At 39.2% G+C, this 27,264-nt stretch overlaps 1 protein-coding gene and 1 long non-coding RNA gene across 7 annotated transcripts; one reads left to right on the forward strand and one right to left on the reverse strand.

Annotated features, from left to right (window-relative positions):
* Positions 1 to 142: 142 nt before the first annotated feature.
* Positions 143 to 11,386, reverse strand: nr2f2 (nuclear receptor subfamily 2, group F, member 2). 5 transcript variants are annotated; one of them, XM_035395225.1, is made up of 3 exons: positions 10,829 to 11,386; positions 5,192 to 5,719; positions 143 to 2,754 (listed from the first exon to the last, which is right to left on the reverse strand). In XM_035395225.1, the coding sequence occupies exons 1-3, from the start codon at positions 10,866 to 10,868 to the stop codon at positions 2,480 to 2,482; spliced, it is 843 nt and encodes a 280-aa protein (XP_035251116.1). In that variant the 5' UTR covers positions 10,869 to 11,386; the 3' UTR covers positions 143 to 2,479. The 5 variants fall into 5 exon arrangements, with proteins under 5 accessions (XP_035251116.1, XP_035251117.1, XP_035251114.1 ...); XM_035395226.1 differs by lacking the exon at positions 10,829 to 11,386 and adding an exon at positions 10,582 to 10,775; XM_035395223.1 differs by lacking the exon at positions 10,829 to 11,386 and adding an exon at positions 6,739 to 8,042 and having other exon boundaries at positions 5,192 to 5,737.
* On the forward strand, positions 9,717 to 23,288 carry LOC118214930. Of its 2 annotated transcripts, XR_004762725.1 has the most exons (3): positions 9,726 to 10,355; positions 22,079 to 22,293; positions 22,739 to 23,288. It is a non-coding gene; the product is annotated as an uncharacterized LOC118214930 (long non-coding RNA). The 2 variants fall into 2 exon arrangements; XR_004762724.1 differs by having other exon boundaries at positions 9,717 to 10,355; positions 22,079 to 23,288.
* Positions 23,289 to 27,264: the final 3,976 nt, after the last annotated feature.

The following is a 27,264-nucleotide window of genomic DNA, read 5'->3' on the forward strand; positions in this document are numbered from 1 at the left end:
TCTCTGGCACCCCCAATCCACAACACCACCCCCCTCCCCCCCACACACATAAACACACTAACACATACAATTCTGTCCTCATTGCAAAGAGGCACAATTGTTTTCAGGATAAACACAGAATAAAAAAAAAACGTCAAATACCTTTAGATTTCAAATTCATAAATTATAATTTAATACCAAGAACAAATTTACAGCAGAATGCTTGTTTACAATAAGCTAACACAAACAAACAAGAATTGTTTTCAACTATAAACTTCCACACACACTCACGTATATCACTTGCAATTAATAATAATAATAATAATAATAATGATAATAACAATAAAAAAGTATCTATACGTTATCAATACCCTGCAGTAATATATTTTTATATATTTATATATAAAAACGTGGGTCAGTTGTTTAAACTGTTCATAATTACAATCATGTATCATTCTCTGGTCCATAAGTGGCTTAGAAACAGCCAAAGATCACGGTTCAATCAGCTATATAATGATCCCTTTTTATCCAATCACAACATGGAGTCTTAAGTGTTGAAGAGAAGCCCCAAATCAAGGCCAAAATTGCAAGCTTTCACGCACACAAGGCGCCTGTCACTGACCGAAAAGGAGCGAAACACTAAAAAAGCTACCCCTTTCCACACCACCTCACCCTGTTACGTCTCCTTATTTAACGCTTTGTTTCTTTTTAAATACAAGGGCTATTGTACTGAATGCACAGATTATATCTATACAGTCAAAAAAAACATTTATATATATACCAAATGTAAAATAGGTTAGCGACCTGTGGCCATGCATTCACAGTCTAAATACATAGGGAAAAAAACAAACAAAACATTTTTGTAATATGTATATACATTAAAAACAACTTTCAGTGCTACTAGCTAAGTCTGTCACTCAGTTTGAAGACATTTTGAATTACCGAAAAAATGGCAACCACAGATTTCCTTAATCACATGTACTCTGTAGAAAATAAAAAATAAAACTCATTGAAAAGAATTGACCTATATTTACAACAATACTGTTTCTAATTGCTGTCATTTTAAATGTGACACACATAATCATAAAACTGACGTTTCAAACCTAACAGTGTTCCCAAGGTTTTTTTTTTTTTTTTTCTTTTTTGACATTTTTATTACAAATTGATAATTTCCCGCTTCACAGGCACTTAATGCTCGACATGTACTGGGCATTACTCTACGTAATACACTTTGACATTTCAGGGGACGTAATACTGTTACTAAAAATGTTTTAGCTTTAAAAATGAAAAAGTAAAGTGACCCTTGACGTCAACGCGTTTTTCTTAGAGATGCAAAATTATATATATATAATTGATGATGGGTGTTGGATCCAAGGGTGTAGGCGAGTATAACAAATAACTAAATAAAACCCGCACTATATCACTCTACTAAAGCGTAATCATTTCTTATTGCAATTCACATTATCCTTCTCACTTACTTCAGTCCTGTTTTCATGAAATTCATGCTAACCGTTGGATATCATCCTTGATAAAATATTTGAAACTAAAACATCTAAAACATCAGTCCTTGACAATAAAATAAAATAAAATAAAATAAAAATAGTTCAGCTGGACTACTCGACGACAGTTAACTGTAAGTGCCAACATTATCTCAAAGTTTTCAAAGGCTACATACTGATCGTAGCCTACGCTACAAACGCATTGCAAGAACAGAATTAGAAATGAACAACGATCAGTCTGCACGGTTGTCACCTGAAAAGTTTGTAGTGGAAGGGTCTCGAGTCTCTTAGACCCAATGCCCGAAAAAGCGAAATTGACGAGGAATCTTTTATAATTATACATATTGTCATATCTACTGTCGCAGTAGCCTGTTTCATTTTTTTGGGTCACAAACGGTCATTTAGAGCTCCCCTAATTTTGCCTTCATCAGAAAATTATGGGTCACCATTAGTTAGTTACGCAGCATTAAGCGTTGTATATCGTTTCTCTATACTGTTTTTGGATTTAGTTTTAATTCTTGAAGAACATATTTTTACATTATTTTACTGTTTCATAAGAATTCATGGTTATATTAAATACTGCATACTACAGAATCACATTAGCCGGTTTCGAACCAGAAAAGAGAGAAAAAAATACAAAACAGCTATACATACATGGACACAGGACAATATCATTTGGAAAATAAAACTTTTTTTCCTATATTTCTCCAAATTAGCCTTTTTTAAATGCACTGTATTGTTTAATTTGCCTCGAATGTTTACCAAAAATCTTTTTTTTTCTTTTATTAACAAAAATGATAAGTAGCAAGTTGTCCAGAATGATACGGGAGCTTTTTACGTGGATTGCGAAAGTTCACTGAATGTCTATTTTTTAAAATTCACAGTCACTTTTGAAAACGTCTTTCTTCCAATACGTAAACTTCGTGTAACAGTCTTTTCCCTTCTAAGAAAAGCGCTATTCTAACTATTGTAGCCTCGGTCTCCTCGTCCCCTCCTCGTGCTTATTGGATTGACATGTAAGGCCAGTTGAAACTGCTTCCGGAAAGCAACATGTCTCTGATGAGGGTTTCAATAGGGGTTTTACCTACCAAACGGACGAAAAATAATTGCTCTATGACTGAAGACGAGACTGTGCGGAGGGAGGGCAGGCGCAGTAAAAGCTTCCCAAATCGAGTTGGCTGGTTGGGGTACTGGCTCCGGACATACTCCTCGAGCGCACACTGAGACTTCTCCTGCAAACTTTCGACATGGGCCACATCTGAGAGACCACAAGCATCTGGAAACGGGAGAAAAGATGAAAATGTCAGGCCAGACACTGAACTCAATTCTGAAGCAGCAATGACACTAACACACACACACACACACACACACACACACACACATATATATATATATATATATATATATATATATACACGTGTGTGCGCGCGCCCGCGCCTGTGTGTGTATGTGTGTCATACCACGGGTATGCATTTTCAATATTACGTTTAACACTGATACGTAATGCACTATCAATGCATTAAATTACGCATTCAAGTATTGATTGCTGGCGCGCTCGCTACAATTACAATTTCATGTCTATTTAATTACACTGTGGATACCTTCAGTCACCCATATTTATAACTAACGACAAAATGTTTTTTTTTTTTCCAATTCATTTTCAAATATTTTTAAATATGCATTAAGAATTTGTATGATTATTCTCTGCACGTGTTGTTTAAAGCAAAGCGCGGGTTATGTTTTAAATAGGTTATTTTTCAAGATGATGATGCAGTGACGATCATATTACCAACGGTACAATTCATATCGTTCAAATAATACCAAAATGGCAGCAGTAGCCTATTCTGAAGTTAGCGACTCGACAATTGAGTTCATTCAGAAACAACCAGGCAGACATCTATCTCTCTCTTTCTGATCTTTGGTCATTATTCTTAAAAGATCTGGAAACAGTGTGTCCAAGATCCAAAATAATAAGAACGTCTTCGATTTTGCCGGAGCAGGACGTATTCGAGGTTGTGACCTGACCTCTGCTCTGCATTTTAATTTCGCTTAAACGACTACGACAAAACCCCAGGCAAGCCCCCTTTGAGAGAGAGTACGTTCAGCGGTGGTCTGGCACACTCATATGAATAGCTGTAATCACCACTAAATATGGCCGACGCATATTTGTAGCAGAGCAAGCCATTTTTCATGTTTTCATTCACATTATTCTCACAACGCTTAATAGAATAGTTTTATGTCTTAAAACATCTCTCTGTCGTTCTACCCACCCCCCTTCTCTCTCACACACATACACACACACACACGTATATACACGCACACATTTTAGTAGCTTTACCTAAATTTAAAACTAAATAACAAATAAAGCCATTTAGTGCAATGATTAGGTGTTAAATGGAAACATGCAAATGACCCAAAAATAAAAGTAAAATAAAATAATAAAACCTATGCACATTCGAAGTGAACATAGTAATATAAATGTATAAAATACGAAAGACGAAAATAAGTATAAGTTACACTTTGAACTTGAACTTGGAAAGCACACTATCAATTCAGCGTCGGTCCTATATGTATACATACACACATACCCATTCGTGCACACGTGTGTCTATATTCTGTAGTATATGTCGTCATTTGCGTTTCTATTTTGAATTATATTCCCATCTTTGATTCTGTAATGTAATAATAAAAGGGGGAAGCTAGGGTCATGACCGATTTCTGGAGTGAGTCCAGGAAACCCCTCAGATCCCCAGATCACCCTAACATAAACAAGGACGGGATTGTAAAACCTTTTCCCACATTTACTGAAAAATTCTGTTTCCTGGTTTCAAACATTGAAGATCTGACGCGTAGTTAGTTAATAAAGCTTCACAAACTTCAATGAGATTTGTTTTATATACAATCCGAGGCCCTCCTCGACTGTAGCAAGGCACGCTTTAAATACATAGGAAACCGAGGGAAAGTCCTTTCCTCCCATCCTATCTCTTTCTCCTCCCCCAAACATAGCATCATTTATAACTGTCATTTCGGATAAATACAAATTAATTGATCGCGTATAAAGAAAATACCATGCAATGTGAAAAATGCATTTAATGATAACTCAAATAATTTCCAAGCGCGCAACCGTGAATAAAGTCTGTCGTTGACCCTATATCAGACCAAGTTTGACAGGCCTGGATTATTTTTCGAAACATACACAAAAATATTTTAAATATTGCTCATACAGTTGTAGCATCTGTTAACACTGTCACCATACATCAAGGTTTTCACTGCTCATTTAAAATAATATTTTAACGTCTCATAATATAAACGAGAAGTTGTTACAACCGAAGTAGTGTTGCAGAATATAAGAACAGGTAATCGGTTAATTATTTTATTTTTATAAGGTGCAACACCTGGAAAATTCGCTTTTAAATGTAAATACTTATTATCAGTGCTGCTTATGCTATTTCATTGTGGCACGTTTTTTCAGCACCCACAATGCAAACGCTTGTCAGCACCGTTGGTATCACAAGGCAAAGGTCACTAATTTTTATTTATACGTAGCCTATATGGTATTACATTCTACTGCATTTTTAGCGTGTAATGAATAATACCTACATGCATAAATATCAAACGCTTTTGACAAATCTGTCAACAACAGCACGCCTTGTCAGGACACTGTTCGACCATATTTATTTATTTACTTAAATATTCACAATTCCACTGCTTACCTGAGGTGAAAAGCACAATAGCTTTTAAGCAGCTGTATTCGGCGGAGTCCACGTGCAAAGCTTTCAGCTTTTCCACTTGTTCCTGGAAGATCCTTATGTGGTCCATGAAGGCGACAACTCGATCCGCGGACATGGGGGAGGCGTGTAGGCCCGCCGCCGCCAAGAGTGGAGCCACATGCAGCGGCATGGAGCACTGAGCAGCGTTGAGCACAAACAGCTCGCTCCAGGTCAGCCTCAGAAGGGCCACCTGGTCCGTAATTTGCAGGTCGGGAAAGAAGGGAATATTCCTAGCCCACTCCACGGCGCTAAAGAGCATCCGGGCAGCCAGTTCGCAAATGTTCTCGATGCCCATGATGTTGTTTGGCTGCATACATTGACTGCCATATCGGGACGTCGGGTAGGGCTCCGCTCGCAGAAGAAGAGAGATATATCCGGATAGGTAGGAATGGCAGTGCAGAGGGTCCCCGTTTGTCAAGGCGAACTGACCGTGGTGTGGCTGCGTCGGTGGCATCCGTCCTCTTTGAACAGCTGCAGTAAAAAGAGAGACTGCAGATATTGATGCCTGAATTCTACACATTATTATTATTAATAATAATTACAGTAGCCTATAGCCAATGTGTGCATGTATAGGAATATAGAAGTGCGTGCGTGTATGAAGTTAGAACCTGATTAAAATAGACACCAATTTAGTAGCCAAATAGGAAACGTTGATCAGCGTGTCCTACTTAAGTCATTTTTAATCTGAATAAACATCACGTTCCAAACAAAGGATTGAATTACAAGTTTACTTTTGCATTTTTGCGTGATCTGTTTTTTAGTTTGATACGAGTTTCACACTCATATATACTATTTTATTACGATAAACAATTGCAATCAGTACTCAATATTTAGTAGAATTGCAATTGGTGCTCACTGAACGCTAGCACAAAGAAAGCAAGGCAGTTCCTGCAAGCTAACGCTCAACCCACTTAGCTAGCAAGCTATTCAGGCAATTCTATACTCCAAATCTGCACCTCTGTGACTATTTTATGAAGCTAAAATGCAAGGCATTGTTTGTATGATTTACTCGGGCTCTTTTTTACTTCGGCGACCAAAAAGATGAAAGAAACATGACTCCAAGATCACTAACGTGTGAATTGAAACACGATGTCTCCTAACTGCTTCGCCATAACAGCGCGGCGTATCTGTACTTGTGTTATTCAAATCCAGATGCACGTATCTACGTCCCCATTAACGTGACCGGGAAACTGACTGGACAGTATAATTACATCACATCACTACAGCCGCACGTTCACAATGAATCAGTAACAATAATCGGAAGCAAAATGCCTTTTAAACAAAATACTTCATTCAAACGATTAAAGGCGGCATTTATATGTTCCGTCGTCCGCACATGTATAGGCTAACGAAGGCGGTTCCTCGCGTGTTTCAGCCCGGGCGCCTGGAGTAGAGTCGGGAGAAAAGGGAGACACAGTAGCGGAAATAATACACTAGTTCGGTACGGAACACGGACAAAGACATAAACAAGAAAACAAAAATCCCAATACCTTCCCGTCGCATGCCGACTTTGAGGCATTTTTTCAGGCGACAGTACTGACACTGATTGCGGTGGTGCTGGTCGATAGGACAGTTCCTGTTGGCACGACATGTGTAGGTGAGGTTTCTCCGTACGCTCCGTTTGAAGAAGCTTTTGCACCCTTCGCATGTGAACTGGCCATAATGTTTACCACTCGATTTGTCCCCACAAACCACACATTCGATGTGCTGGGGCTGTTGTTTTTCCACCTGGCTCGTCTGGTTCGTCGGCGTCGACTGTGCGGTATTGCTCGGGGGTCCGCCTTGGACCGGCGTCTGAGGGGTCGGCGGCGCGACCTGCGAGCCTGCAAGGTTCAGCTGGCCTGGTTGAGGAGTAGGGAGGGATAAAGGTCCTACTTGCGGGGCTTGCGAAGAGAGGGCGCCCTGGGTTTCGGCCACATCGTCCTGGGAACCTCTCCACACTACCATTGCCATATCTATCAGTCAACGTTAAGAAACTTTTTGTCTCCCGTTTTTGGATTCGTGGTGCCTTGATTGTTATTCGGAAAGAACAGAGTAGCCGTTGGCAAGAAAAGCGAAGATAAAAAAATCGGTGAACTGTCGCTAGATTGTCGGTTGAAACTTGCGCAAAATAACTGAAAACACCAGTATCTCTGCCTTACGAAATAAAAGTAGCCTAAGTACACGTTTTAAATCTGATGCGATAATGAGCCGAATCGCAGCCGTGCGCTAAGAGGCCAAGCCCAGGGGCGCTTGCAGTCAGCCATTCAGATACCAAACACGAAAAACATAAAGAAAATAATAAAATTATAATAAGATATCACGACTGGATCGCAGTGGACGAAGCCGTTCACGTTGAGCGATGAACCAGATGCACAAAAAAGAAACAAAACATAACATGAATAATAAGGGAAACGCTGAAAAGGTACCAGCAACGAGCGATCCCAAATCCCACAAAAAGTCCTGAAGGAAACCATCAACTGTAAAAAATAATATTGCTGCTTCTTCCTTTTCTTCTTATTGAGGTAGCTAGCTTGCACTAGCAGCCGCACGCAGCTGAAGCCAGTGCTGTAGTCAGATATGAAGTCAACTCTCCGGCAAGCAAGAGAAGCGCACTGGTAATAATAATAATAGTAATAATAACAATAAAAGATCACAACCTACAGAACCTCCTTCATGCGCGTAAAAATAATAAGAAATAGAGTACAGAATCAAAGTGATCAAATATGTTAAAAGGGGAGGCTAGGAAATGATTGCGATTTGTAGGAGCTGGGCTGGCGGAATGCTTTCTCTGTGATCAGCTCACTGAGCTCTCTATATAGTGAACTTTGACACGACTGCTGCAACTTAGCACACGTTACCATGGAGATAGGCTGCCATATAAGGAAAGTGACTGTGTTTGACTGGTCAGAGCACACGGACCGCCCCTTGAACCCCATTGGTTGGTCGGCACTTGTGCTACTTGGTGCTTTGCCAAAGCGGGGGAAAGGAGGGAGGGAGGGGGAGGGGGAGGGGGAGGGGGGGCAGTTGGAGGGCGGATTCTGCTTGGTCCTAAAGAGAAATCATTAGGCCGTACAGTAGAAAAAAATCCCTTCCCATATTGTATGCATTTAACTAACATATCTGTTAAATTAAAGGGAAATAAACACTAGCAACTAGTGTTATATAAAGACTCGTTTTATTTATTTTTTAAGTTGTACTTTAGTACAGGAACGCTAACTAGAAATGGTAAATAGGAAAATATATAATTGAATGGTGTTGCCATAAATTCAATGTTTTTTTTCTTCTCTTAGGCCTACATTTCACATGTAGAACTACTGTAGCTACACGTAAGAATAGATGCATCTTACTAATTATTCTGTTTAGCTGTTGCGCAGTTTATTTGCCACTAAGTTTTCCAATTTCGGGAAGAAGATACTAGAGATGTATTTATGCAAATTTAATATCAGTCTTATTTCGTATTTTATGTTGACGCGTGCCTGTGTTTGGAACTGTGCATATTACGTATTTAAATTCTTAAACAATGTAATATCCTATATTATGTCCCACTACTGATATGTCATGGTCAAATTACAAACAATAGGCCTACACTTGAACTATAACCTGCACAATATTTGTATGCTTTTATGAAATCATTTACTATTTTATTAATCTCGAATAGTTAATCATTTTATGTTATGGTAAGCACATATGAATTGAATTAGGCTGTATAGTATAATTGTAATAACAATAATAATAATAATAATAATAATCCTATGCAATTTAGCAATGGAAAATGCACGCGGGCGCTCGCTAATTTGTAATTTATTAACTTAAAAGCCGTTTTGATAAACATATATCCACTGGAAAAAAATAACTTTTATTGGTCAAAGAATTGATTGGTGTATCTTTTGCGTTATCCACAGACAATCCAATACAACAGTCCGTATATATCATCAATTTACTCTTCTACTTAGTCAATAAGCCTGGAACTGAACATGAAAGGTTGAACTGAAAATAATAATTAATAATAGCATTGAAAGCAGATGCTCACAATGCATCCGCTTGTAAGCTGTGCGGCTTAGAAATATGCATATGCACACACTTAGAACCAAAACGTTAATTTGAGCACACGGAACACAATTATGACACGCATGCAGTGCTTGTACAGTAACATTGACATGGAGTGGCCTACAGTTCTGGGTACAATGCGGAAACTTAAGCTAAAGGAGATACACATGTCCATTGCAAGCACATCGTGTGATATAAAAGTTGGGCAAGACATATATGATATAATTACAATTGTATACCTTTTAAAACTTGTGATATAACTGCAGACTACCACAGACTAACTACAGACTTAATTTGAAGGAAAATAAATATATTATATCCACGGACAAATAAAAATGCTTTGATAAATCTGTTCTAGGCGTGGTGGCCAGGCACATATCCGAAATATCTGTTTCCACAGTTTTATTTTGGCGAATGGGTATTCTTCCTTTCGGAGAGCAAGGATTTCCCCGATGAGGAGCGAGTGTCTCCTCTTGTGCTACTGAAGCTCCAAGTCTGTGCAATTTTCAATCACAGGCTTGCGGTACTTTGAAAATCTCCGGGGGTTGTCAAGAGTTTCGTCCACTGAAAAATTTAGAGGCAAATCCGAGCATATGCTACCAATGAACGGAAAAAAATACCGAATGCGGGATCTATTACAGTATCTGGGTGCCCCCTAGCGTATGAATAATTTCTGCCTGGATTCCAGCTATAATAGAAAAGCCATCTTAAGGGCAAACGGGCTTCGATGTCTCGTCGGGCGCCAACACAAAAGTAACGTGTGCCCATTTTATTCTGATTACTGCTTTAGGATTTTCTTGTATTTGGCTCGGACGCCGCTGAATTACTCGGGTGGGTCTTCGCCATACCTTTTCGTCTATGTATTCGGATGCTCACCGGAGTGTTTTTTTGTGTTGTCAGCCTATTGTTCTAGGTAGCCCAACCACTGCCTCGTTCAGCCTGAGCGCTACACTTTTTCATCTGGTCATGTCCCCGTTCCTTCCCCCTTTAACCAAAAAACTGGCTGTCAATAGAAACATGTGCTTTCCTTTAATTAAACCTTCTTCATCTGGATTCTAAGTTTGCTATGATACCAGCGGTGAGTACAGAGATTTTGTACCACTTGTTTGATAAATGCAAGCATGCTTATCATCGTTTTCGTACCCGCATGATCATACATAGGTCGTAAATAATGCTACATTTAGCACGGGACGTAGCCTAACCGGAACTGCTGCAATACCAAAGTCGTCGAAAAGTTATAGAATGAACCTAAATAAGTTATGGTTTTGCTAAATGTGGTTTAATACACTTTTCTCCGGCCTTACCTTGTGGAGAGACATCTCGATGGAAAAAAGCGGCGCACAAAACGCACTATCCCCAGTGGAGTCGTTTTCATTTAAGGACTGCAGGTTCAAACATTACTGAACTCTTTACGTTAATGCGTTGCAGTAACAATGTAGAAAAATCACATCGCACCCCACCTGTGTTGGACTCCAACAAAATCGATTACTTAGAGACATTTTAGGCTGTGTGTGTGTGTGTGTGTAAACTTTGGTTTGATTACAAACGTACCAAAAGCATATGCTGCCGACTCGTCTTCTGCACGATACATCTTCTCTCGTGATAACCAGGCAATATAATGCACGCGGTCCTCTTTTTAATCGTTTGTTTGGCTGGAGAATCTGAGTTTTTTTTCCACTCGACGTAGGTTATTTATGAAAGAAATCGCTTCATATTTTTTTAAAAAAGAGAAAGAAAATCGAGCAGACACATGTCAACTGTAGGCTACACACACCATCATTGCCAAAACTGAAAAAATATACATCAGCGTAAGGTGTTTTATTGCTCAGATCTCCGCAATTTGTCACAAGCGGTTCATTGGTGTCCTTAAAAGCAGAGATAAAGAAAAAAAATACAAAAAAATAATGTGCATATTCTGCTTAGGGAGACAAAGTCCAGAGGAAAATTTAAAAAAGAAAGAAAAAGAAAGGGATAGCAAAAAGGGTCTGATCACTCTGATACGTTTTCCTGCTCAGCAAATCGCGCTACACCGCGCTACAGCCTCGCATGTGCTAAATATGGGGGGAGACGGAGGGCGTGCAGTCATTGTAGACACTTGTCTGTATGTAAGAAAACCCATCTTGTTAGCTTATATGCTTTATCGCCCGCTGACTTTTTAATAAATAAAAAATCCGAGTAGAGAAGGCTGAATATAGGTTTCCATTACTTTCCAGTGACCGCACATTACTGAGGTGAATCTCGAGTTGTGGGTGTTGAGAGGTATTTTTTTCTGGGAAAGTACATAAAAACGTAAGTAATCAACTTTATTTTATTAATTAGGAAAGGCCTGATTAAATCCACTCCTGGTAATCCCATTACATATTTGTGATAATTAAGCACACACTAGTCCAACGTATTATGAAAATCAGCCGTATTAAAATAATAAAATGAGCAGGTAGAGGTGTAGTAATAATAAAACATATTAGTAAGCAAGATTTGACAGTTTATATTGATAGTGGATTCATTGTGTTTATTTTTTTTTTCTTGATTGCAGTTTACTCACAATAGTAACTGTGTTTTAAAAGTTCACAAATATGGTGGACTATCTACTTACCTTTACAGTGGTTTGTTTGCACGTGGGTTAAAAAAAGACACCATTAAATCAGTATTTTAATATATAAACATTCATGGATAAGGTCAGAATAGGGGAGTGGTATGGTTACACACACACACACACCATAAACATGAATACATTCAGAATTCCAGGTGTTTCACACGTGGTCTTCGGATTTTTTGTTAAGTAAATGTTCTAACCGCGGCAATATTGCCAAGAGGTCGACTTTTGCCATCGGACCCTGGATGGAGAATGCAGCATAGGGGGGGTCATTAAAAATCGATTTTTATTTGTCCCGCCTTGTCTTTTCGCATCAGCGCCTTTCAAAGGACACCAAGGTGCTCCCTCAACCTAAAATATATCTGTTTTTTAAACTGCGCAACACGTTCTCGGCCCCTAATTGATGATAAAAAGTTTGGGACTGCAAATCCACATATGAACAATGAGAAACTAAATTAAATATTAGTGATGACCGCGCACGCATATATGCAGTGCTGTATGTTGAGTAAAGTTGAGGGATATGCAAACATTGGTTGTTTGGACTTAAAGTCTGGATAAACGTGAAGTGAGGACTGGACGCGAGAAAACTCCACGCAATTGTAATTCAATTGCCAAGTAATTAATTGCTTGAAACAAATGGCTATTATGTATTTGCCATATATAAATAGAACATGGTGCTGATCTGATATTATGATCACGGTAATCATAATAATATTAACAAAGAACGAACACTCGAATATAGTGTTCCACGTGAATGATGGAGGTAATCATTTAGTTTGATTTACTTTAACCACAACACTAAACATGTATACACTGTACAATTCGGGCGTTTTGGAAATGTTTTCTCGAGTGAGAAAATAACTTTCTCATCTCATTTTCCCTGGGCCCGTGTAAGGGTTATATAGAGAACTCTGCAAACCGCCACACACAAAAGCGCACACCCATTGATGTCTCCATTGATTAGAACTAGAGGCAGACATGTCACTACACTAAATATTTACTGATCACATTCAAATTGCAAGAATTTTAACGATTTTTCCCGTTCAGAGTGCAGAGCAAGGGAAACGCTTTTTATTGTTTGTAAAGCAAAGCGCACACTCAAGAACACGGTGCTCAAAGATGTGTTCTAATCGGGATAAATGGAGTTAGGCGAATCGATAGCCAGTGATTAGGAGAGCCAGTTGTTGACATCAAGGGGGTGCTTCAACAACTAACCGCTTGTACTCGAGGGGTTCCGTTAATATGCAGGTAAGGGAATTTAGGAATTTAAGGAAAACGTGGATGAATCTAGAAACACACATGAAAGAAAAATGGATAAAAAGTATCGATTAAGGTACTGACATGAAGCACATTTCTCGCGTCATGACGTAGGCTATATTCCTAGGAAAGAGGACACAATGCACAACCTGAGGAATTTCACTTGAAATGTAATGAAAATACAGTTATCCAAACGTGTGGGATGGGCGAACTACTTCCAAAACTGGAGATTGTGCATCCCTGTCATCAGTGACAGACGCGCGGGCGAAACAAGTGGCAGGGGCCATGACTGACAGGACTGTAAGGCGTGCCGGAAACTGTGGGTTAATTAAGAACGTCGACCATCTCCAGGGTAGACATTCAGTATCGATTAATTGGGTGTAGGTAGGTGAGTCTCGAGGTATTGGGCGAATGAGAAGAAAGTTCAGTTACACTCACAATGCTCCGTTTGACTCGGTCTTCCAAGCGGAAGATATAGAGACCCGACCGCGAGGCCGCTGAGATCCTGGCCCGATTAACCCTTTCAGACCCACACCAGAGCAAAGGTTAACCAGTCTAATCAACTTTAAGAGACTGATTGAGTCAAAAGACAAGAGAAAAAAAAACAGTAAAAGACGAATGAATTATCCGTTCTACACTCTACATCGCATAACCAATTGGTTTCACTTAATTGACCGTATAAATCTATCGCGTTCTTTCTGTCTGTCCATTCAGGCACACGTATCTAAGACTAGACCCGTTTGAGGATACTGCATTCAAACGGTGCACATTCATTGGAGGCAAAAATTCGTAGGCCTTGCTGAAACACAAGACCGCAATCATACTCACGCAGGCACACTCTGTCTGTCTGTCTGTCTGTCTGTCTATCTGTCCGTCTTTCTAATTGCAACTGGATAATTTTTTATGCAATATTTTGCGTAAATTAATCAGATGTGCGCGCGCACGTGAGGGAGAGAGAGAGAAGACATAAAGATTCCCATCGATTTAAGTATGCTAGTACAACTTCTGTCATTGCTAATTAGTAGAATGTTTTAAATACAGTAATACCAGTATGGACACCAACTGGAATTTTAATAATGGTGAACGTTTTGTAGGCTTGTACATATTTTAAATGTGCAGTCACACTATGAACAATGCATTTTGTGCATTCCAATAATCCATAATTCGAATACGCACTTCCTACTTCTTCTTCTGATTTATATATATATACACATTTTTAATCAAGGTTACAACAATGCCAACCTCATAAAGTAGCCTATAGCTGTAGGTTATAATGGAACAATGCCATTCTTAATCCCTGGGAAGCCACATAAATGAGACATAAGGAATGCGAACTGCGGTGAAGTATAATTATAGATCCAAGGTAATTCTATTTTAGAACCGTTGAAAAGGGACTGTTCCCAGAGGACAAAGGAAGAACGTAGCTACACATCATTAATGCCACCGCGTTCCTTTCGAGTCTTGGTGTACATTTAATAGTTCGATTGGTGTGCAGAAATAATCACCAAAAACTGAGGATCTCAAAGTAATCGGCAACTAGCTATCTGCTCTCTGTGTTAAGCGCCGTTACGATGATCAGACGGTGCGCTTTTAAAACTGCCGGTCGGGACTGTCCAGGAATATTTAAGCACGTCTACGGCGATCTCTCGGTCCCTGGCAAATACTGAAATGCAATTGAAGTGTCCCCTGAGTATTACTCAACTAAACTCGCGTCGTGAGTAGACTAATGAGAAAAGCCGGGCTGAGAATCATGTTTGAACACAATGAACCCATAATTCTTAAAACGGACTACATAAAGCCTAAATAATAATACTATGACAGCCTAACTCATATCGACCAACATATGCATTACATATTCGTGTCCATCGCCTTTCGCGTAAAAAACAACTCTACATGCAATGTAGCCTATCATAGGTTTGTCAAAAAACGGTCTTCAATAGCTGACCTTGGAGTGTGTAACATGGCACAATATTGCTACGCGATAAGTAACTTCATTAAATAACGAAACGCATGCAATGTACATCGGCTATAGATTGGAAGAAACGTAGGCCATATATGGGGTAGCCAATCAATTAATATTTTCTTACGCTTTATTTTCACGCTCGGCACAAGACATGTCAAGTTGAGGAGTGAAAGATCATTTGAAAAGGTCGCTCGGAGGTGCAGTTTACCCTTATTGTCTCCGCTGTCAACGCAGGCCATGTCAGTCGTAGCGCTCGTAGAGTTTTGAATTCTAAATTCAACATGTAACAGAGGTGTAAACACATATTACATATTAAGTTGCTTAAAGGGGGAAAAAGATGCACTTGCGCACTGAGCTATTGAAACACTTGTCAAATTCAATCCAGGAGCCATACTCATATCCTTTGAAGAAATCTATTTCAAGTTGACGTACTAATTTCTGAGGAATCACATCGTATGCCACCAGTTCACACGGTTATTGGGCAAAATAAAATGAGAATAATTAATAGAGCTTTACCTGCATCATTATATCAGTTGTGAAAGTCAGGCATATATTATATTATATTATATGCACTCACATATTACAATGGGATGTTTGCATTTAAGGCAATGATTAGCCTGTATAGCTGCTGCATTGATGACGTTTTAACACAGCATTACAAAAGTCACCTGTGATTTGAAGACTTACTCAGAATTAAGCTTTAACAACATTTAACTGGCAACACAACGCCTTCACATATCAAAAGACTAAAAAGAAAAAAGAAAAATACAAATAAAAAAACACAAGGAAACAGATTCAGATCTTGTGTATTATACAACAAAATGGTGCATACACATATACTGCATATTGCTACTGCTTCTGCTATTATTATTATTATTATTATTATTATTATTATTATTATTATTATTATTATCAATAATAATAATAATAATAATAACCAACTACTACAATGACGATAATAATAATAATAATAATAATAATAATAATAATAATAATAATAATAATAATAATAATAATTCCTGAGAGGAAAGTATTTAATCAGCTATGTTAAGAAAATATGTTCTCCATTGTGGTTTTAAACTGATCTTTGAAAGTTGGATTCAAGCAGTTCCTTTCAAAGTAAGGCAAAGGTATTTGTAGAAATATTAAAAGCTGGCTGCTAATTATAGAGGGTTTTTTTTTGTTAAACCACCCCCCCCCCCCCCCCCCCCCCGCCACACACACACAAACACACACACACACACACACATAGTGAACTTTCTAAAAAAAAAAAAAAGATCCCTCAACTGAAATCTCTAGGCTATGCTTAGAGTCTCCGATATCATTTACAAGCAAATTGAACAGGATTATGGTTTTATTCCACACAGAACCCTGGCGGTTTGCCCAAATATGTTGTAATTTGTTCGACATTACTTGCAGCCTTTTTAAAAAAAGGTGGCTGGGTGTGTTCTTTTGAGGCTGCACAACACTTGAGGAGATGTCTCCCTGACAGAGTGGTACGGCCTGACGAGTACCACAGGACTGTTACTGAGGAGAACCGCAGGCGTTTCACTCAGGAGAACCCTGGGTCTTTTGTGAGTTCATCAAGAGAGTCCCTGTCAAAAGATTAGGTGTCTCGCTGCTGTCAGTATAACAATCATGTATTCATTACCCCATATAGCATAACCTCCTCAGTTCACTTTACCTTTTCCCCTTTAAAATCATCGCTTTGTGACACCACACATATGCACACTGATATACACGTAAGCCTATCAGCCATTAATGGCATGTGGCTGGAGCCCCTACTGCAACATTTCACCACTTTTAACTTTTAATTTACGTTCAATGAGAATTAGTCCAGTGCAAATTGTTACAGCAGGAATATCTGATATTTGAATGTGATTTGCTAGTGCTGGCTACAACAATAAAGTAAAAATTTTTTTTTTACATAGTCAGCATAAACAAACAAGAAACTATGCAACACCGCGGTCCATTTATTAAGGATAATAATAATATACCAAATTTCCTTGACTCCATTTTCCATATATATATATATATATATATATATATATATATATATATATATAGCTGTAGTAACTTTTCTTTGCCAGCTGTATCACTTTTCTGAAATTAGCAGTAGTGAAGTAGATAGATATATGTGTACTTTGGTGAAGCTCCATGCGTGTTTGTGTCCGGAATGAATCTAGAAAAATATTAATTCTAAACCTGACTGGTGTAGCACACCAGAGAATTAAGTGATGTTTATTACAGAGGATAAGTTGTTGATACTTGGATTTCCATTTCAATCTCTGGGTGTAATGAGATGCGATGTGTTGTGTTTACCTTCAAATGGGACTTGTTTTGGAATAAGATTAAAAAGAAGTACCTCATTTGTTTTTTGAAATGGTCAAGATCTTTACATATTAACCCCTTTATGAAACGGTATGTGGTGAGTGGGTCGGGGAAGCTGCATCGGTTCCATGATGCAGAAAGCTGGTTGGTTATTATTTCATTATTTGAGGAATAAAACGTTTGCTCAAAGCAAATTGGCAATGCACACAGTAATTTTAGCCGTTATTTATGTTTCCTGTTAAAACAAAAATCCCAACAGATAGGGGCTGTGAGTGTGAATATGTGCGTGCGATAATGCCCTTACTTCTGCCGTGCTTTCAGTTACGCAGTATCTAGGTTGTCCTTTTTAATGACACGCACAAGGGGACTGCGACAGTGTTTCTGTCCTACTGTGCGAAGGGTTTACATTTTTTACACAGTAAACTAAAGAAAGAAACTATTTTTCGACTATCCTTTTTTTGTGCTTTTTTGTTTAAATAAAAAGCTGGCTACCGCAGTTGGGCACTTACAAAATAAGCACAAAATGTGCCAAAAAATCTTCTCTGCCTACCATGTTGAAAGGCAAATCTCAATGGGGAAAAATGAGCAAAGTCAAACTCACGGTAAACTTTTTTTTCTCTATAGCTCAGTACAGCCTATGATTATTTTAATACAATAAAGGCCCCCATTTGCATGTTAACAATTAATATTTTTTGTGATCCATTTATGTTAAGGTCCACGACCGTGCTATATTTTGAATATCCATATGCTATACTGCATAGTGCCGTGTTGAATTGTTTATTACCCTAATGTATCAAACTACATACCAGAGCTAGCTATCACAAACCACCTAGGGAACATTTAGTTTTTGTTGTTCAGCTAGGATAACATTAACCAGATGCTGAAAACTAAAGTGGTACATGGTTCCAGAGTGCTAAAACACTGTTGCTACATCACAATTCAGCACACACACATACTGGATCATGCCACAGATTCGGTGAATAGACTCTTTAATAAATTCTGAGTGAAAAAGTGTTTTTTCAAAAATAGCCTGAATATGGCATATCAATTCCACTTGGTCATAAGCGGATTAATCTCACTGATATAGCAAATGTCTTGTGGGAAATCCATGCCATAACAATCTGATTTCCTTCCAAAAGCCTTAGCAAACCTCACGTTTGAACAAACAGTTTAACTCTTAACACAGTCGCTTCATCTGTTCATCAAATTTTAAATGATAAAGCTCAGATAAGGAAATGTTACAGGGTACACTTCACAAAAAAACTGTTTCAGTCACAGCAAAAGTAGCTGTTAACGATAGCCGAAGCTCACTGCGAAATGATGAATCTATATTCAGTGAAAGTCAGAGAATTGTCCAGGAGAATTAGCTACACTCCTATTTGGTAAGGAATCATGTAAGCCGTCTATTTCTGAGAGCAGGAAAACTCACCAAAACAATTCTCAAACTTTACTGAAGCTGGAAAAAAAAAACAGGAAATATTTCCCCTCTACCTCATAAGGGTGACTGAAAATAAACCCAAACAGAAAATCCAATTTGTCTGGTTGGGTAGATTGTAGAGTTAACTTGAAAATAACTTAAGCTGCAACAGACTCAGAGGTTCACAGAGGGCTTTTACTTTTAGGATGTTTATCCAATGAAAACTAGGAAATCTGCTGACATAACTATGAATTCATATATATATATATATATATATATATATATATATATATATATATATATATATATATAAACATGAACAGCGATGTGGTAGAACAACACATATCACGATTTTTTCAGGCAGTGATGTCTGGGAGTTTTTCAGTGAGAAAATATGTGTTCTGTGAGAGGGCCAAACCTCAGCGAGATAGACTTGGTTCCGTGAGAAATAAGAACTTTTAACGGACCGTGAGTATGCAGATCTGCTGTCGTCGTTCTGGCAATGATCTGAACTGTGTTATTTTTCAAAAGTTCAGATGTCCTTCCTGCTCCCTCGGTGAGCGGGTGACATCAGCGCAGTGCCGAGCGGCATGTCGTTTTAAACCCCGTCAAGCGGTCGTAATCACGTGCTCATTTGGCGCGTTTTGTGATTCGTTTTTAATCGAAATGCGAAAACCTCATTTGTGGTTTGTGCACATGGTTCCTCTTCGTACGATGTGCATGCATTGAAAATGCGCGCGTCCGTTTGTGTGTATCCACTTCCAGTATGTGTGTACACAGGATGTTTGTGTGTATGTGCATCTGTGTGCGAGCTTGTGTGTGTATTTACAGCATAAATGTCTATGTGTGTGAGTGCGTGTGTATGTGTGTGTGCGTGCATGTTTGTGAGTGAGCGTGTGTGCATGCGTGTGTGTGAGCTTGTGTGCGTGTGTGTGAGTGAGTGTGTGTGCGTGTGTGTGAGCGTGTGTGTGTGTGTGTGTTTGCGTGCATGCATGTGTGTGAGTGAGTGTGTGTGCATGTGTGTGTGTGAGCTTGTGAGCGTGTGTGTGTGTGAGCATGCGTGTGTGAGCGTGTGTGTGTGTAAGCCCGTGTTCATTCAGCAATGTGGGTTTCCCTCTCCGCTCTGAGTGTCTGTGTGCCCCCAGGCCTTCTCTCAGAAGGCAACAGATCTGAGATAGCTCAGAGTTCGATTCAGCCATGATGGATTATGGTGTCAATTTAAACAGCAAAGGATTAATTTGTTTCAATGATTTCTCTTCAGGCTGAGTGCCAAGCTCTCTTCTGCAGTCTTCAAACTCTGTGTTTCTTTTATACTGCGGCTTGCGCTTTACATTGATGATAACGGAGAGAGAGAGAGAGAGAGAGAGAGGCAGGACAGGTGTACAGGTGCACGCTTAAAGTTCCTGCGGGTTTTCATCCCGAATATATAGCTCCTTTGAAGTTTATGACGGACCCAGCGTGCTAAGTAGAAACCCGCTGTAAGCTGGGGTACGTTCAGTCATTTTTGTTAATGAGTGATATGCCACACGCATCACCGGAACAGATGCAGGCTAAAGAGCCACCACAAGGAACTTGATTCAACCCGTGAGCACACACCGATTGGCCACCAGATATATATGGCCGTTGCTTTTCGTTGTGGCTGCTTAACATTTTTATGCATTTTTTTTTTCTGTTCAAGTCGTGCTAAAATAAGAGATACGGATGCAATAGCCGCAACGCAAATGTAATTTAGAAACTCAGAAAAAAAAAGGCAAGAAGGCTCACAACACTTAGGAAGTTACCGCTGATCTGAAAGGCGATTGGAAAGACAGAACTGGGTCATGAGACTTACTTGCCACCCAGGATGACAATTGCCGAATATAAGAACTTGCTCTTGACATGAAGCCTCTTCGGCTTTATTTCTTTGGAAAAGTATGTAAGCCACTCTGCATAAGAGAGGCCTGCTAAATGTAATGTGAATGTAAAAGTCTGCAGAAATTTCCTTTGTCCATTGTTCTGTTTCTAGTATACATGGCAGTAGTACAAAATGTTTTTTTTTTTGAAGAGAGAAACAGATTTGCCACTTAGGATCTATTAAACAACGGACTGAAATGAATCTAATTCGCTGTCAGCTAATGCTGACTGCTGCTTTGTCTGTGTCTGCTTCCTGTTTGGTTATGTATGCTGAAATTATTTTAGGAGAATGTCGTCAGGATGTCAGTGCGCGATTCCCTGTTTTGACAGAAATGTTTGTGCGAATTGCTGTGGAATACAGTCAGTCTGTACACATTACAGGACAGAAAGTATCAGTGTTCGAAGTACAGATTTTTGTCAGAACTCAGTCTCTTTGTTTCTTAAACTGCTGCCATAATATAATATGAAACTGGTTAAAATATGAGAACAACTTCAACATAAGCAATATTTCTTCAGATACAAAAAAAAAAAGAAATATTGTTTAATAAGGTTTGGAAAGTTTTGTATTGGAAGTAACAAAGAGAAAATACATATATTTCCAAAAAATCTGGCTTGTGTTTTTTTTTTTTTGCAGGTCCACTGTTTATGTTAAGCTTTCATAATGAGGATTCCTAATTATGCAGCATGGAGTACAGCATCTCGTGCAGCAGCTCATAACAGAATCTAATTCCTTTGATTTAGCAGAGTAATAAAACTGTCAAATAGACATTATTGGCTCCCTGTGACCAGACAGGTACTGTATGTACGGCTTACTTGTGCAACTCATTCATATCCCTTAAATATTAAAAGATAAATTAATTTAAAAATCCAAGGGTTTCCACAAAAATTCAACTCAAGTACAGTGCAGTCGATAACAATTTTATTCAGGCTTGATGCAAATGCAGATCTGTAACAAGCGAATCACATGTAAATATGCAGCAAGTGAGTTATCTACTTACTGTCAGCACTCTCGAATGGAATCCAGTGTTCGAGTACAAGCAGGGCAGGGGGAGTGAGTGAGTGAGTGCGAGAGAGAGAAAGAGAGAGAGAGAGAGACCTTTGACACTCCTTTATTGCAACCAATCAGAGTATCTGCAAGGTCTATACATACACTTAAAAGCTAAATAAGAACAAAATAAACAGGACAAACAAAATCAAAGAAAAGAAATAGGGAGAAAGAAAGAGCGACTACTAGCACTAACTGAGTGAACTAGCACTAATATATTGTATTCCCTGCCAATTAGCTACCTACCTCGCTAGCATTCTCACCAACTGTAACTGACCGTCGTTTGAAAATCTGTTTTGCAGAGCGGCAAAACCTTTCGATGGATCTGACGAGAGGAATGCGCTTGGCTTATAGCTGAAACCACGGAGCGGGGCATGCGAAGTTTAGAAAGCCCAAGAGCCTGTGGGCTTGGACAGCGGGGAGGCAGAAGAACATGTCTGAAAGGCTCCTGGAGATCATTCTCTGTGCCTTCTCTTTCTCACCCTGCTGCTGTCACACTCATAGCGGCTCTTCAGATGTAAAAGCTGCCCTCTCAATTAATCAAACGTCTTCAGTACTTATGAAGCTGTGATTCAATCTAGGCATTTGCTATAATATTTTGATATTTCAGATTTGTACCTTTTATCAAATCCTACAGCCACACACTCACACCCACCCACACAATACACCCCCCCCCCTCATCTCCCCCCCACCTCACACACACACACACACACACACACACACACACACACACACCTAGTGAACATGCAAAATACCTTACAATCAAATCAATACTTGAATAAATATAAAACACATTTTGTGCACGTAAATTAAGGATTTTAGTTACACATAAAAATGTAATTATAATGTTTTGCAGTGCTGCTTCTGTGTGTGTGGTGGACCATGCATGTGTTTTGCACTCATTATAATCGTGTTTAGATTGTCTCTGTCTGTCTGTCCGTCTTCTTCTTCTTTCTCGGCAGTTGGTCGGGAGACTCCGCCCCCACGGTGCGTAACGCTGGCAGCGGAGCGCAGGCCCCGCCTCCGTCTCTAGGACGTCTGGGGCGTCCAGACAGGAGGCGTCGCGCGGGGCGGGCGGAGTCACCCGCTGAAATATGCACGCGGCAAAGATTGATGGGCCGCGTCCGCGCTCGGAGAAGCTCCACTTGGCCGTAAATCCGTCCTCTGACACCGGGGCGAATGACGTCGTTCGCGCTCGGGCGTCTCTCTTCGGATCGGCAGCTTCAGACGGCGCGTCAGACAAAAGCGAGTTCTTTTTGCTCAAATTAATAAATGCTAAATATGGAATCAAGGCATTACTGTATGACATATTAAATCACTGTGCTGGTTATATATTTCATTTAAAATCACTTTATTGACATGATTATGTTCAACCAGGTTTTACAGAGAAAGACAAATCCCTTTTTATGACTCTGAAGAGGGTTCATAAACAATGATTTAGCATAGTGGACTCTTGATTTAGAACAATGAACGCATAGTTTCTTAGCATTTAATAAAGCATGCGGTTATGCATTTTGTGTTTGTGTATTTTTTGTGTCTTGTGTTCTTTTTCATTAATTGATAGCTACATAAACGTTGCAAGCTAATTTTCAGACCATGGTGCTTAGTGATCAATAATATTTTCATAATAAATCCTTAAGCTATCATCCATTTTGAGACAATTATGTCTGTCAAATATAGACCAACAACAAACCAGAAATTGTATTGTCTCTTTAAAAGAAAAATGAACAGTTGCTCTGAATCATTGGCATGAAGTAACAAAAATATGAAATTCATTTTACTTGGAAACTCTAAATCTTTGCATAAATCTTTGTATTTATTACAAAATTAAATCTGACATTTTTACGGCTATGGGTGGCCAGGGTTTCCATTTGTCTGCAACAGTGGGGTACAATGAAAGGCATTATTTTCCACAACCCCCCTCCCCCCCCAAGCACAGTTTTGTCTGGGATTAATCAGGGGCCGCTGGACTACATTCGAGTTATTAGGAAATATAAATATTTTCAAAGGTAATCAAAGAGCGGAGCATGCAATTGATTCGGCCTTAGGATCAGATCTAATTGGAGGCAGTTTGTTGCTAATGACGACCACAAGGAAACAGGTTGCCTCTTGGTGTGTCTTGTTATTAAGTTGGCTGCATACTTACCTCATATTTAAATAATAATAATAATAATAATAATAATAATAATAATAATAATAATAATAATATTTTGTAATGCAAACTACTCTGGAACTCTTGGCCACTGGTAGACTAATGCATCTGAATCAGAGACGTTAACAATCATTGTAAAACCACAGGCAGAGCAAAAGCACTTGTCAGGCTCCCATGGCTACCCAGGGTGCTAAAGTGGTAAAAAGGTTTTTTCCCCCGCTGACCTCTGACCTTTCTCTGATCGTCAGCTTGGCGTGTATCTCTGTATAGACCACGTGCACTGCAGAAAGCTACTGACAAATACATATTTACAGGTCTTCAGTCCGGCACACCAAATGCTAGGCTATCCAGTACCTTTCTCCATCACTTGAGTAAGTAATGAACTACTTACAGTGCCGGCAACCTATTCGGATTGGCAGACAATCCATCGCACACTGACATCGATCTATGGATCATTACTATTTTCCAATACGTATGGAGAACAAATTAATCAGTTTAAAGTGAAACGTAGTTCCAATATGTATGTATGTAGGCATGCGTATATATAATATCATAAGTATGTATATATATATACATATACTTCTGATATTCTGATTGCATTATAATGAAAATATTGAATTATTTTATACTAAATTCTAAGGTTATTATCTCTGCTGCATGGGTTTATAAAATTCTCAGTGAACTCAGGTCACTGCAGGCAATCTTTCATTCAGTTCCCTGGTTTACAAATCATCATCTCTCTGTGAAGGATCGCTTGCATTAGCCCTGCATCAGAGAGAGTGCTTCCACTTTCCTGAAATACACCTGAGTGCATCTGAAAGTTAGGGCTGCCTACCTTAAACTCACTCAGGCTAACTATGCTACCAGCGTTCTTTGCACTTTCCTCTTAAGTATTAAAGATGCAACTATTGTTGTTCAACTTACTGGACAACGCTGCCCGGAGCAATGTAACTTTTACCGCAGTGAAGTAATTGAGGTGGACAGCCATTCTAGGATTTGATCCACCAACCTTCAGGGCACAAGGCCAGTTCTATCTCATCTCTGGTCTCCACCATGGATCAAAGGTTGAGGAAAGTTCCCAGTTCTTGACCACTAGAGTATGGCATCCACCACTAACTCCGAAACATTTTCTTTACAAGGCATCCCTGTGTTGACTCTGGGTTCAGAAAGAAAGGCCCTGCATTTCAATATTAATGATGCATGCTCACAACGTGCGTATATTTCTTCTCCCTCAACCCACAGCCAGTGAGTTATGAGCTTTTCACAGTTTGCATGAAGCAAGTGTCTTGGCTATGCAGGTAAGTTTTGTGATGCTGGTAGAGAGTTCATAAACCTGCTGAGCACACAGTCAGACAGCTGACATGAAGGAAATCATCTCCTAACTTCATTTCCCATAATCCCTCAGGGGACAGAATAGTTAGCTACCATATACTAATTGTATTGATTTATAGAAAAAAAATACAATATTCAAACATAAATCCACAATGATATACAGAAGTGCTGCCCAACCCTGCTCCTGGAGATCTACCGTCCTTGTCGATTTTCACTCCTACCCTAACAAAGCACATCTCATTCAACAACTACAGATCTAATCAAGCTGCTAATTAGTAGAATCAGCTGTGCTAAATTAGGGGTGAAATAAAAACCGACAGGATGGTAGATCTCCAGCAACATGGCTTGGCAGCCTTGATACACAGTATACACCTAACAGTGTATATATAAGTACACAAGGTTTGTTCCGGGGACTACTACAACTTAAGCTTATTTATATGTAACTTGGAAATTAATGTATAACTGAAAACATTTTCAGTCGGGAGAAACCGTGAACCTTATGTAAAAGGCAAACACAACTCAATATTCAAGGACATCAACAAACACAACTTAAGTGTAGTTAAACACTGGACATAATTTCTATCATATATTGGATAATATTATTACAGCATACATACTGCATGCGTTGCGAGTCCCTTCCAAGTCCCCACTCATCTCCTGTAAGTCATATGTACAGTAGGAGGAGTGTATGAGGCACATAACAAGCGCGAGACATAATGAAGTCTGAGCTGTTGCGATATCTGAACTCAACATGGTTCAGTTCACATGTGAACCGTCATCCCTGAAAACCATTGTCAAACAAGATTTGGGATCAATTCCCAGATGGGGAGCAGTGTTTACAAGATCCTTCCAAAAACCCACCTGCAAAGCACGGACTACCGTCCGACACAAACCCCCCCCCCTCCAGGTCATTACTCTCTTTACGACTGCTTTCATAACCCATCCAAATGTCTCCCAGTACAGAGATTGTATCAGGCCTGTCAATCAGAGGGGTGGTTGCATCACCATTTCTGTTCAGACAGAACCCAGACGGCTATCCACCTACTACATTCCTCAATTACACTCACATTCCTGTCAATACACACGACACTTCTATGACTTTGACAAATGAATGCAATTGTTAATTTTGGGGACTGCTTACATTTATAGTGTTGATATCTGGCTGCTAATCCCCCCCCCCCCCCCCCCGCTCTCTTAAAGTTCCATTGCTTTGTATATAAGTTTCCCCAGGATCTGATTCATTTATGAGTTTTTTTAATGCAAATGTTTAAATGTTAAATGTTTCTTATTAACATATAAAGATTCAGCTAATGATGACTGCAATAATTTCCTTCAGTCAATGCGCAGGTAATCACACAGTCACCATTTGTGCACAAGGTTGACCTTCACTGACTGGCTGGGATAGTAAGTAAGTGGGTGTGGCGTGGGTTGATGTGCACATAAGTCATGAGCTAAATGCATTTGTATTAAATCTTAACGGGCTGGAGTAAAGGAAATATTCCAACGTTTATTTTTATAATTGTCAGAAATTAGACTTAAAGATCCTCTGGTGAGCTGTCACCTGACTCCTGTTTGAAAAACAAACCCGTTGCGTAGACAGAGGACCCATTGGGTAGTCATCGTTGGGTTGGATGGTGGTAATATGCAAACTGTTTCCCTCCTCATTATTCTTGATTGGTTGTATGACTGGCTTGATTTTTAGCGTTAGTTTTTTCAATTTCCTGGACAATATTAAAAACAAGGAAAACATAATATAATTATCATAATCATAATTATAATAATTACAACTCCACCTCTCTCCCAGTACCCAGAAATGGTGTATTTAATTTGAATGTGCTCCAATTTATGAAACATTGTCACACTGGCAATACATAGTTTCCATGAGCACAACTGCAGAATAAAAGAGAAATACTCAGAAGCATTCACACAAAAATAAAAAAAAACAGTCCAACAGACCGTTTTGGGGGTTTGATCGCTGGCCCATATTGACCAATAAAGAGGAAC

This window comes from Anguilla anguilla, chromosome 16 (genome assembly GCF_013347855.1).
Source record: "Anguilla anguilla isolate fAngAng1 chromosome 16, fAngAng1.pri, whole genome shotgun sequence".
NCBI classification, from domain to species: Eukaryota; Metazoa; Chordata; class Actinopteri; order Anguilliformes; family Anguillidae; genus Anguilla; species Anguilla anguilla.

Excerpts from the sequence above, each read along its gene's own strand:
- nr2f2 (XM_035395223.1), bottom strand. The coding sequence starts at position 7,201 with ATGGCAATGGTAGTGTGGAGAGGTTCCCAGGACGATGTGGCCGAAACC. Across the intron at positions 5,738-6,738 it reads AGTCGGCATGCGACGGGAAG|TCTCTCTTTTTACTGCAGCT; the intron begins GTATTGGGATTT and ends CAATATCTGCAG. Across the intron at positions 2,755-5,191 it reads TATTGTGCTTTTCACCTCAG|ATGCTTGTGGTCTCTCAGAT; the intron begins GTAAGCAGTGGA and ends TCCCGTTTCCAG.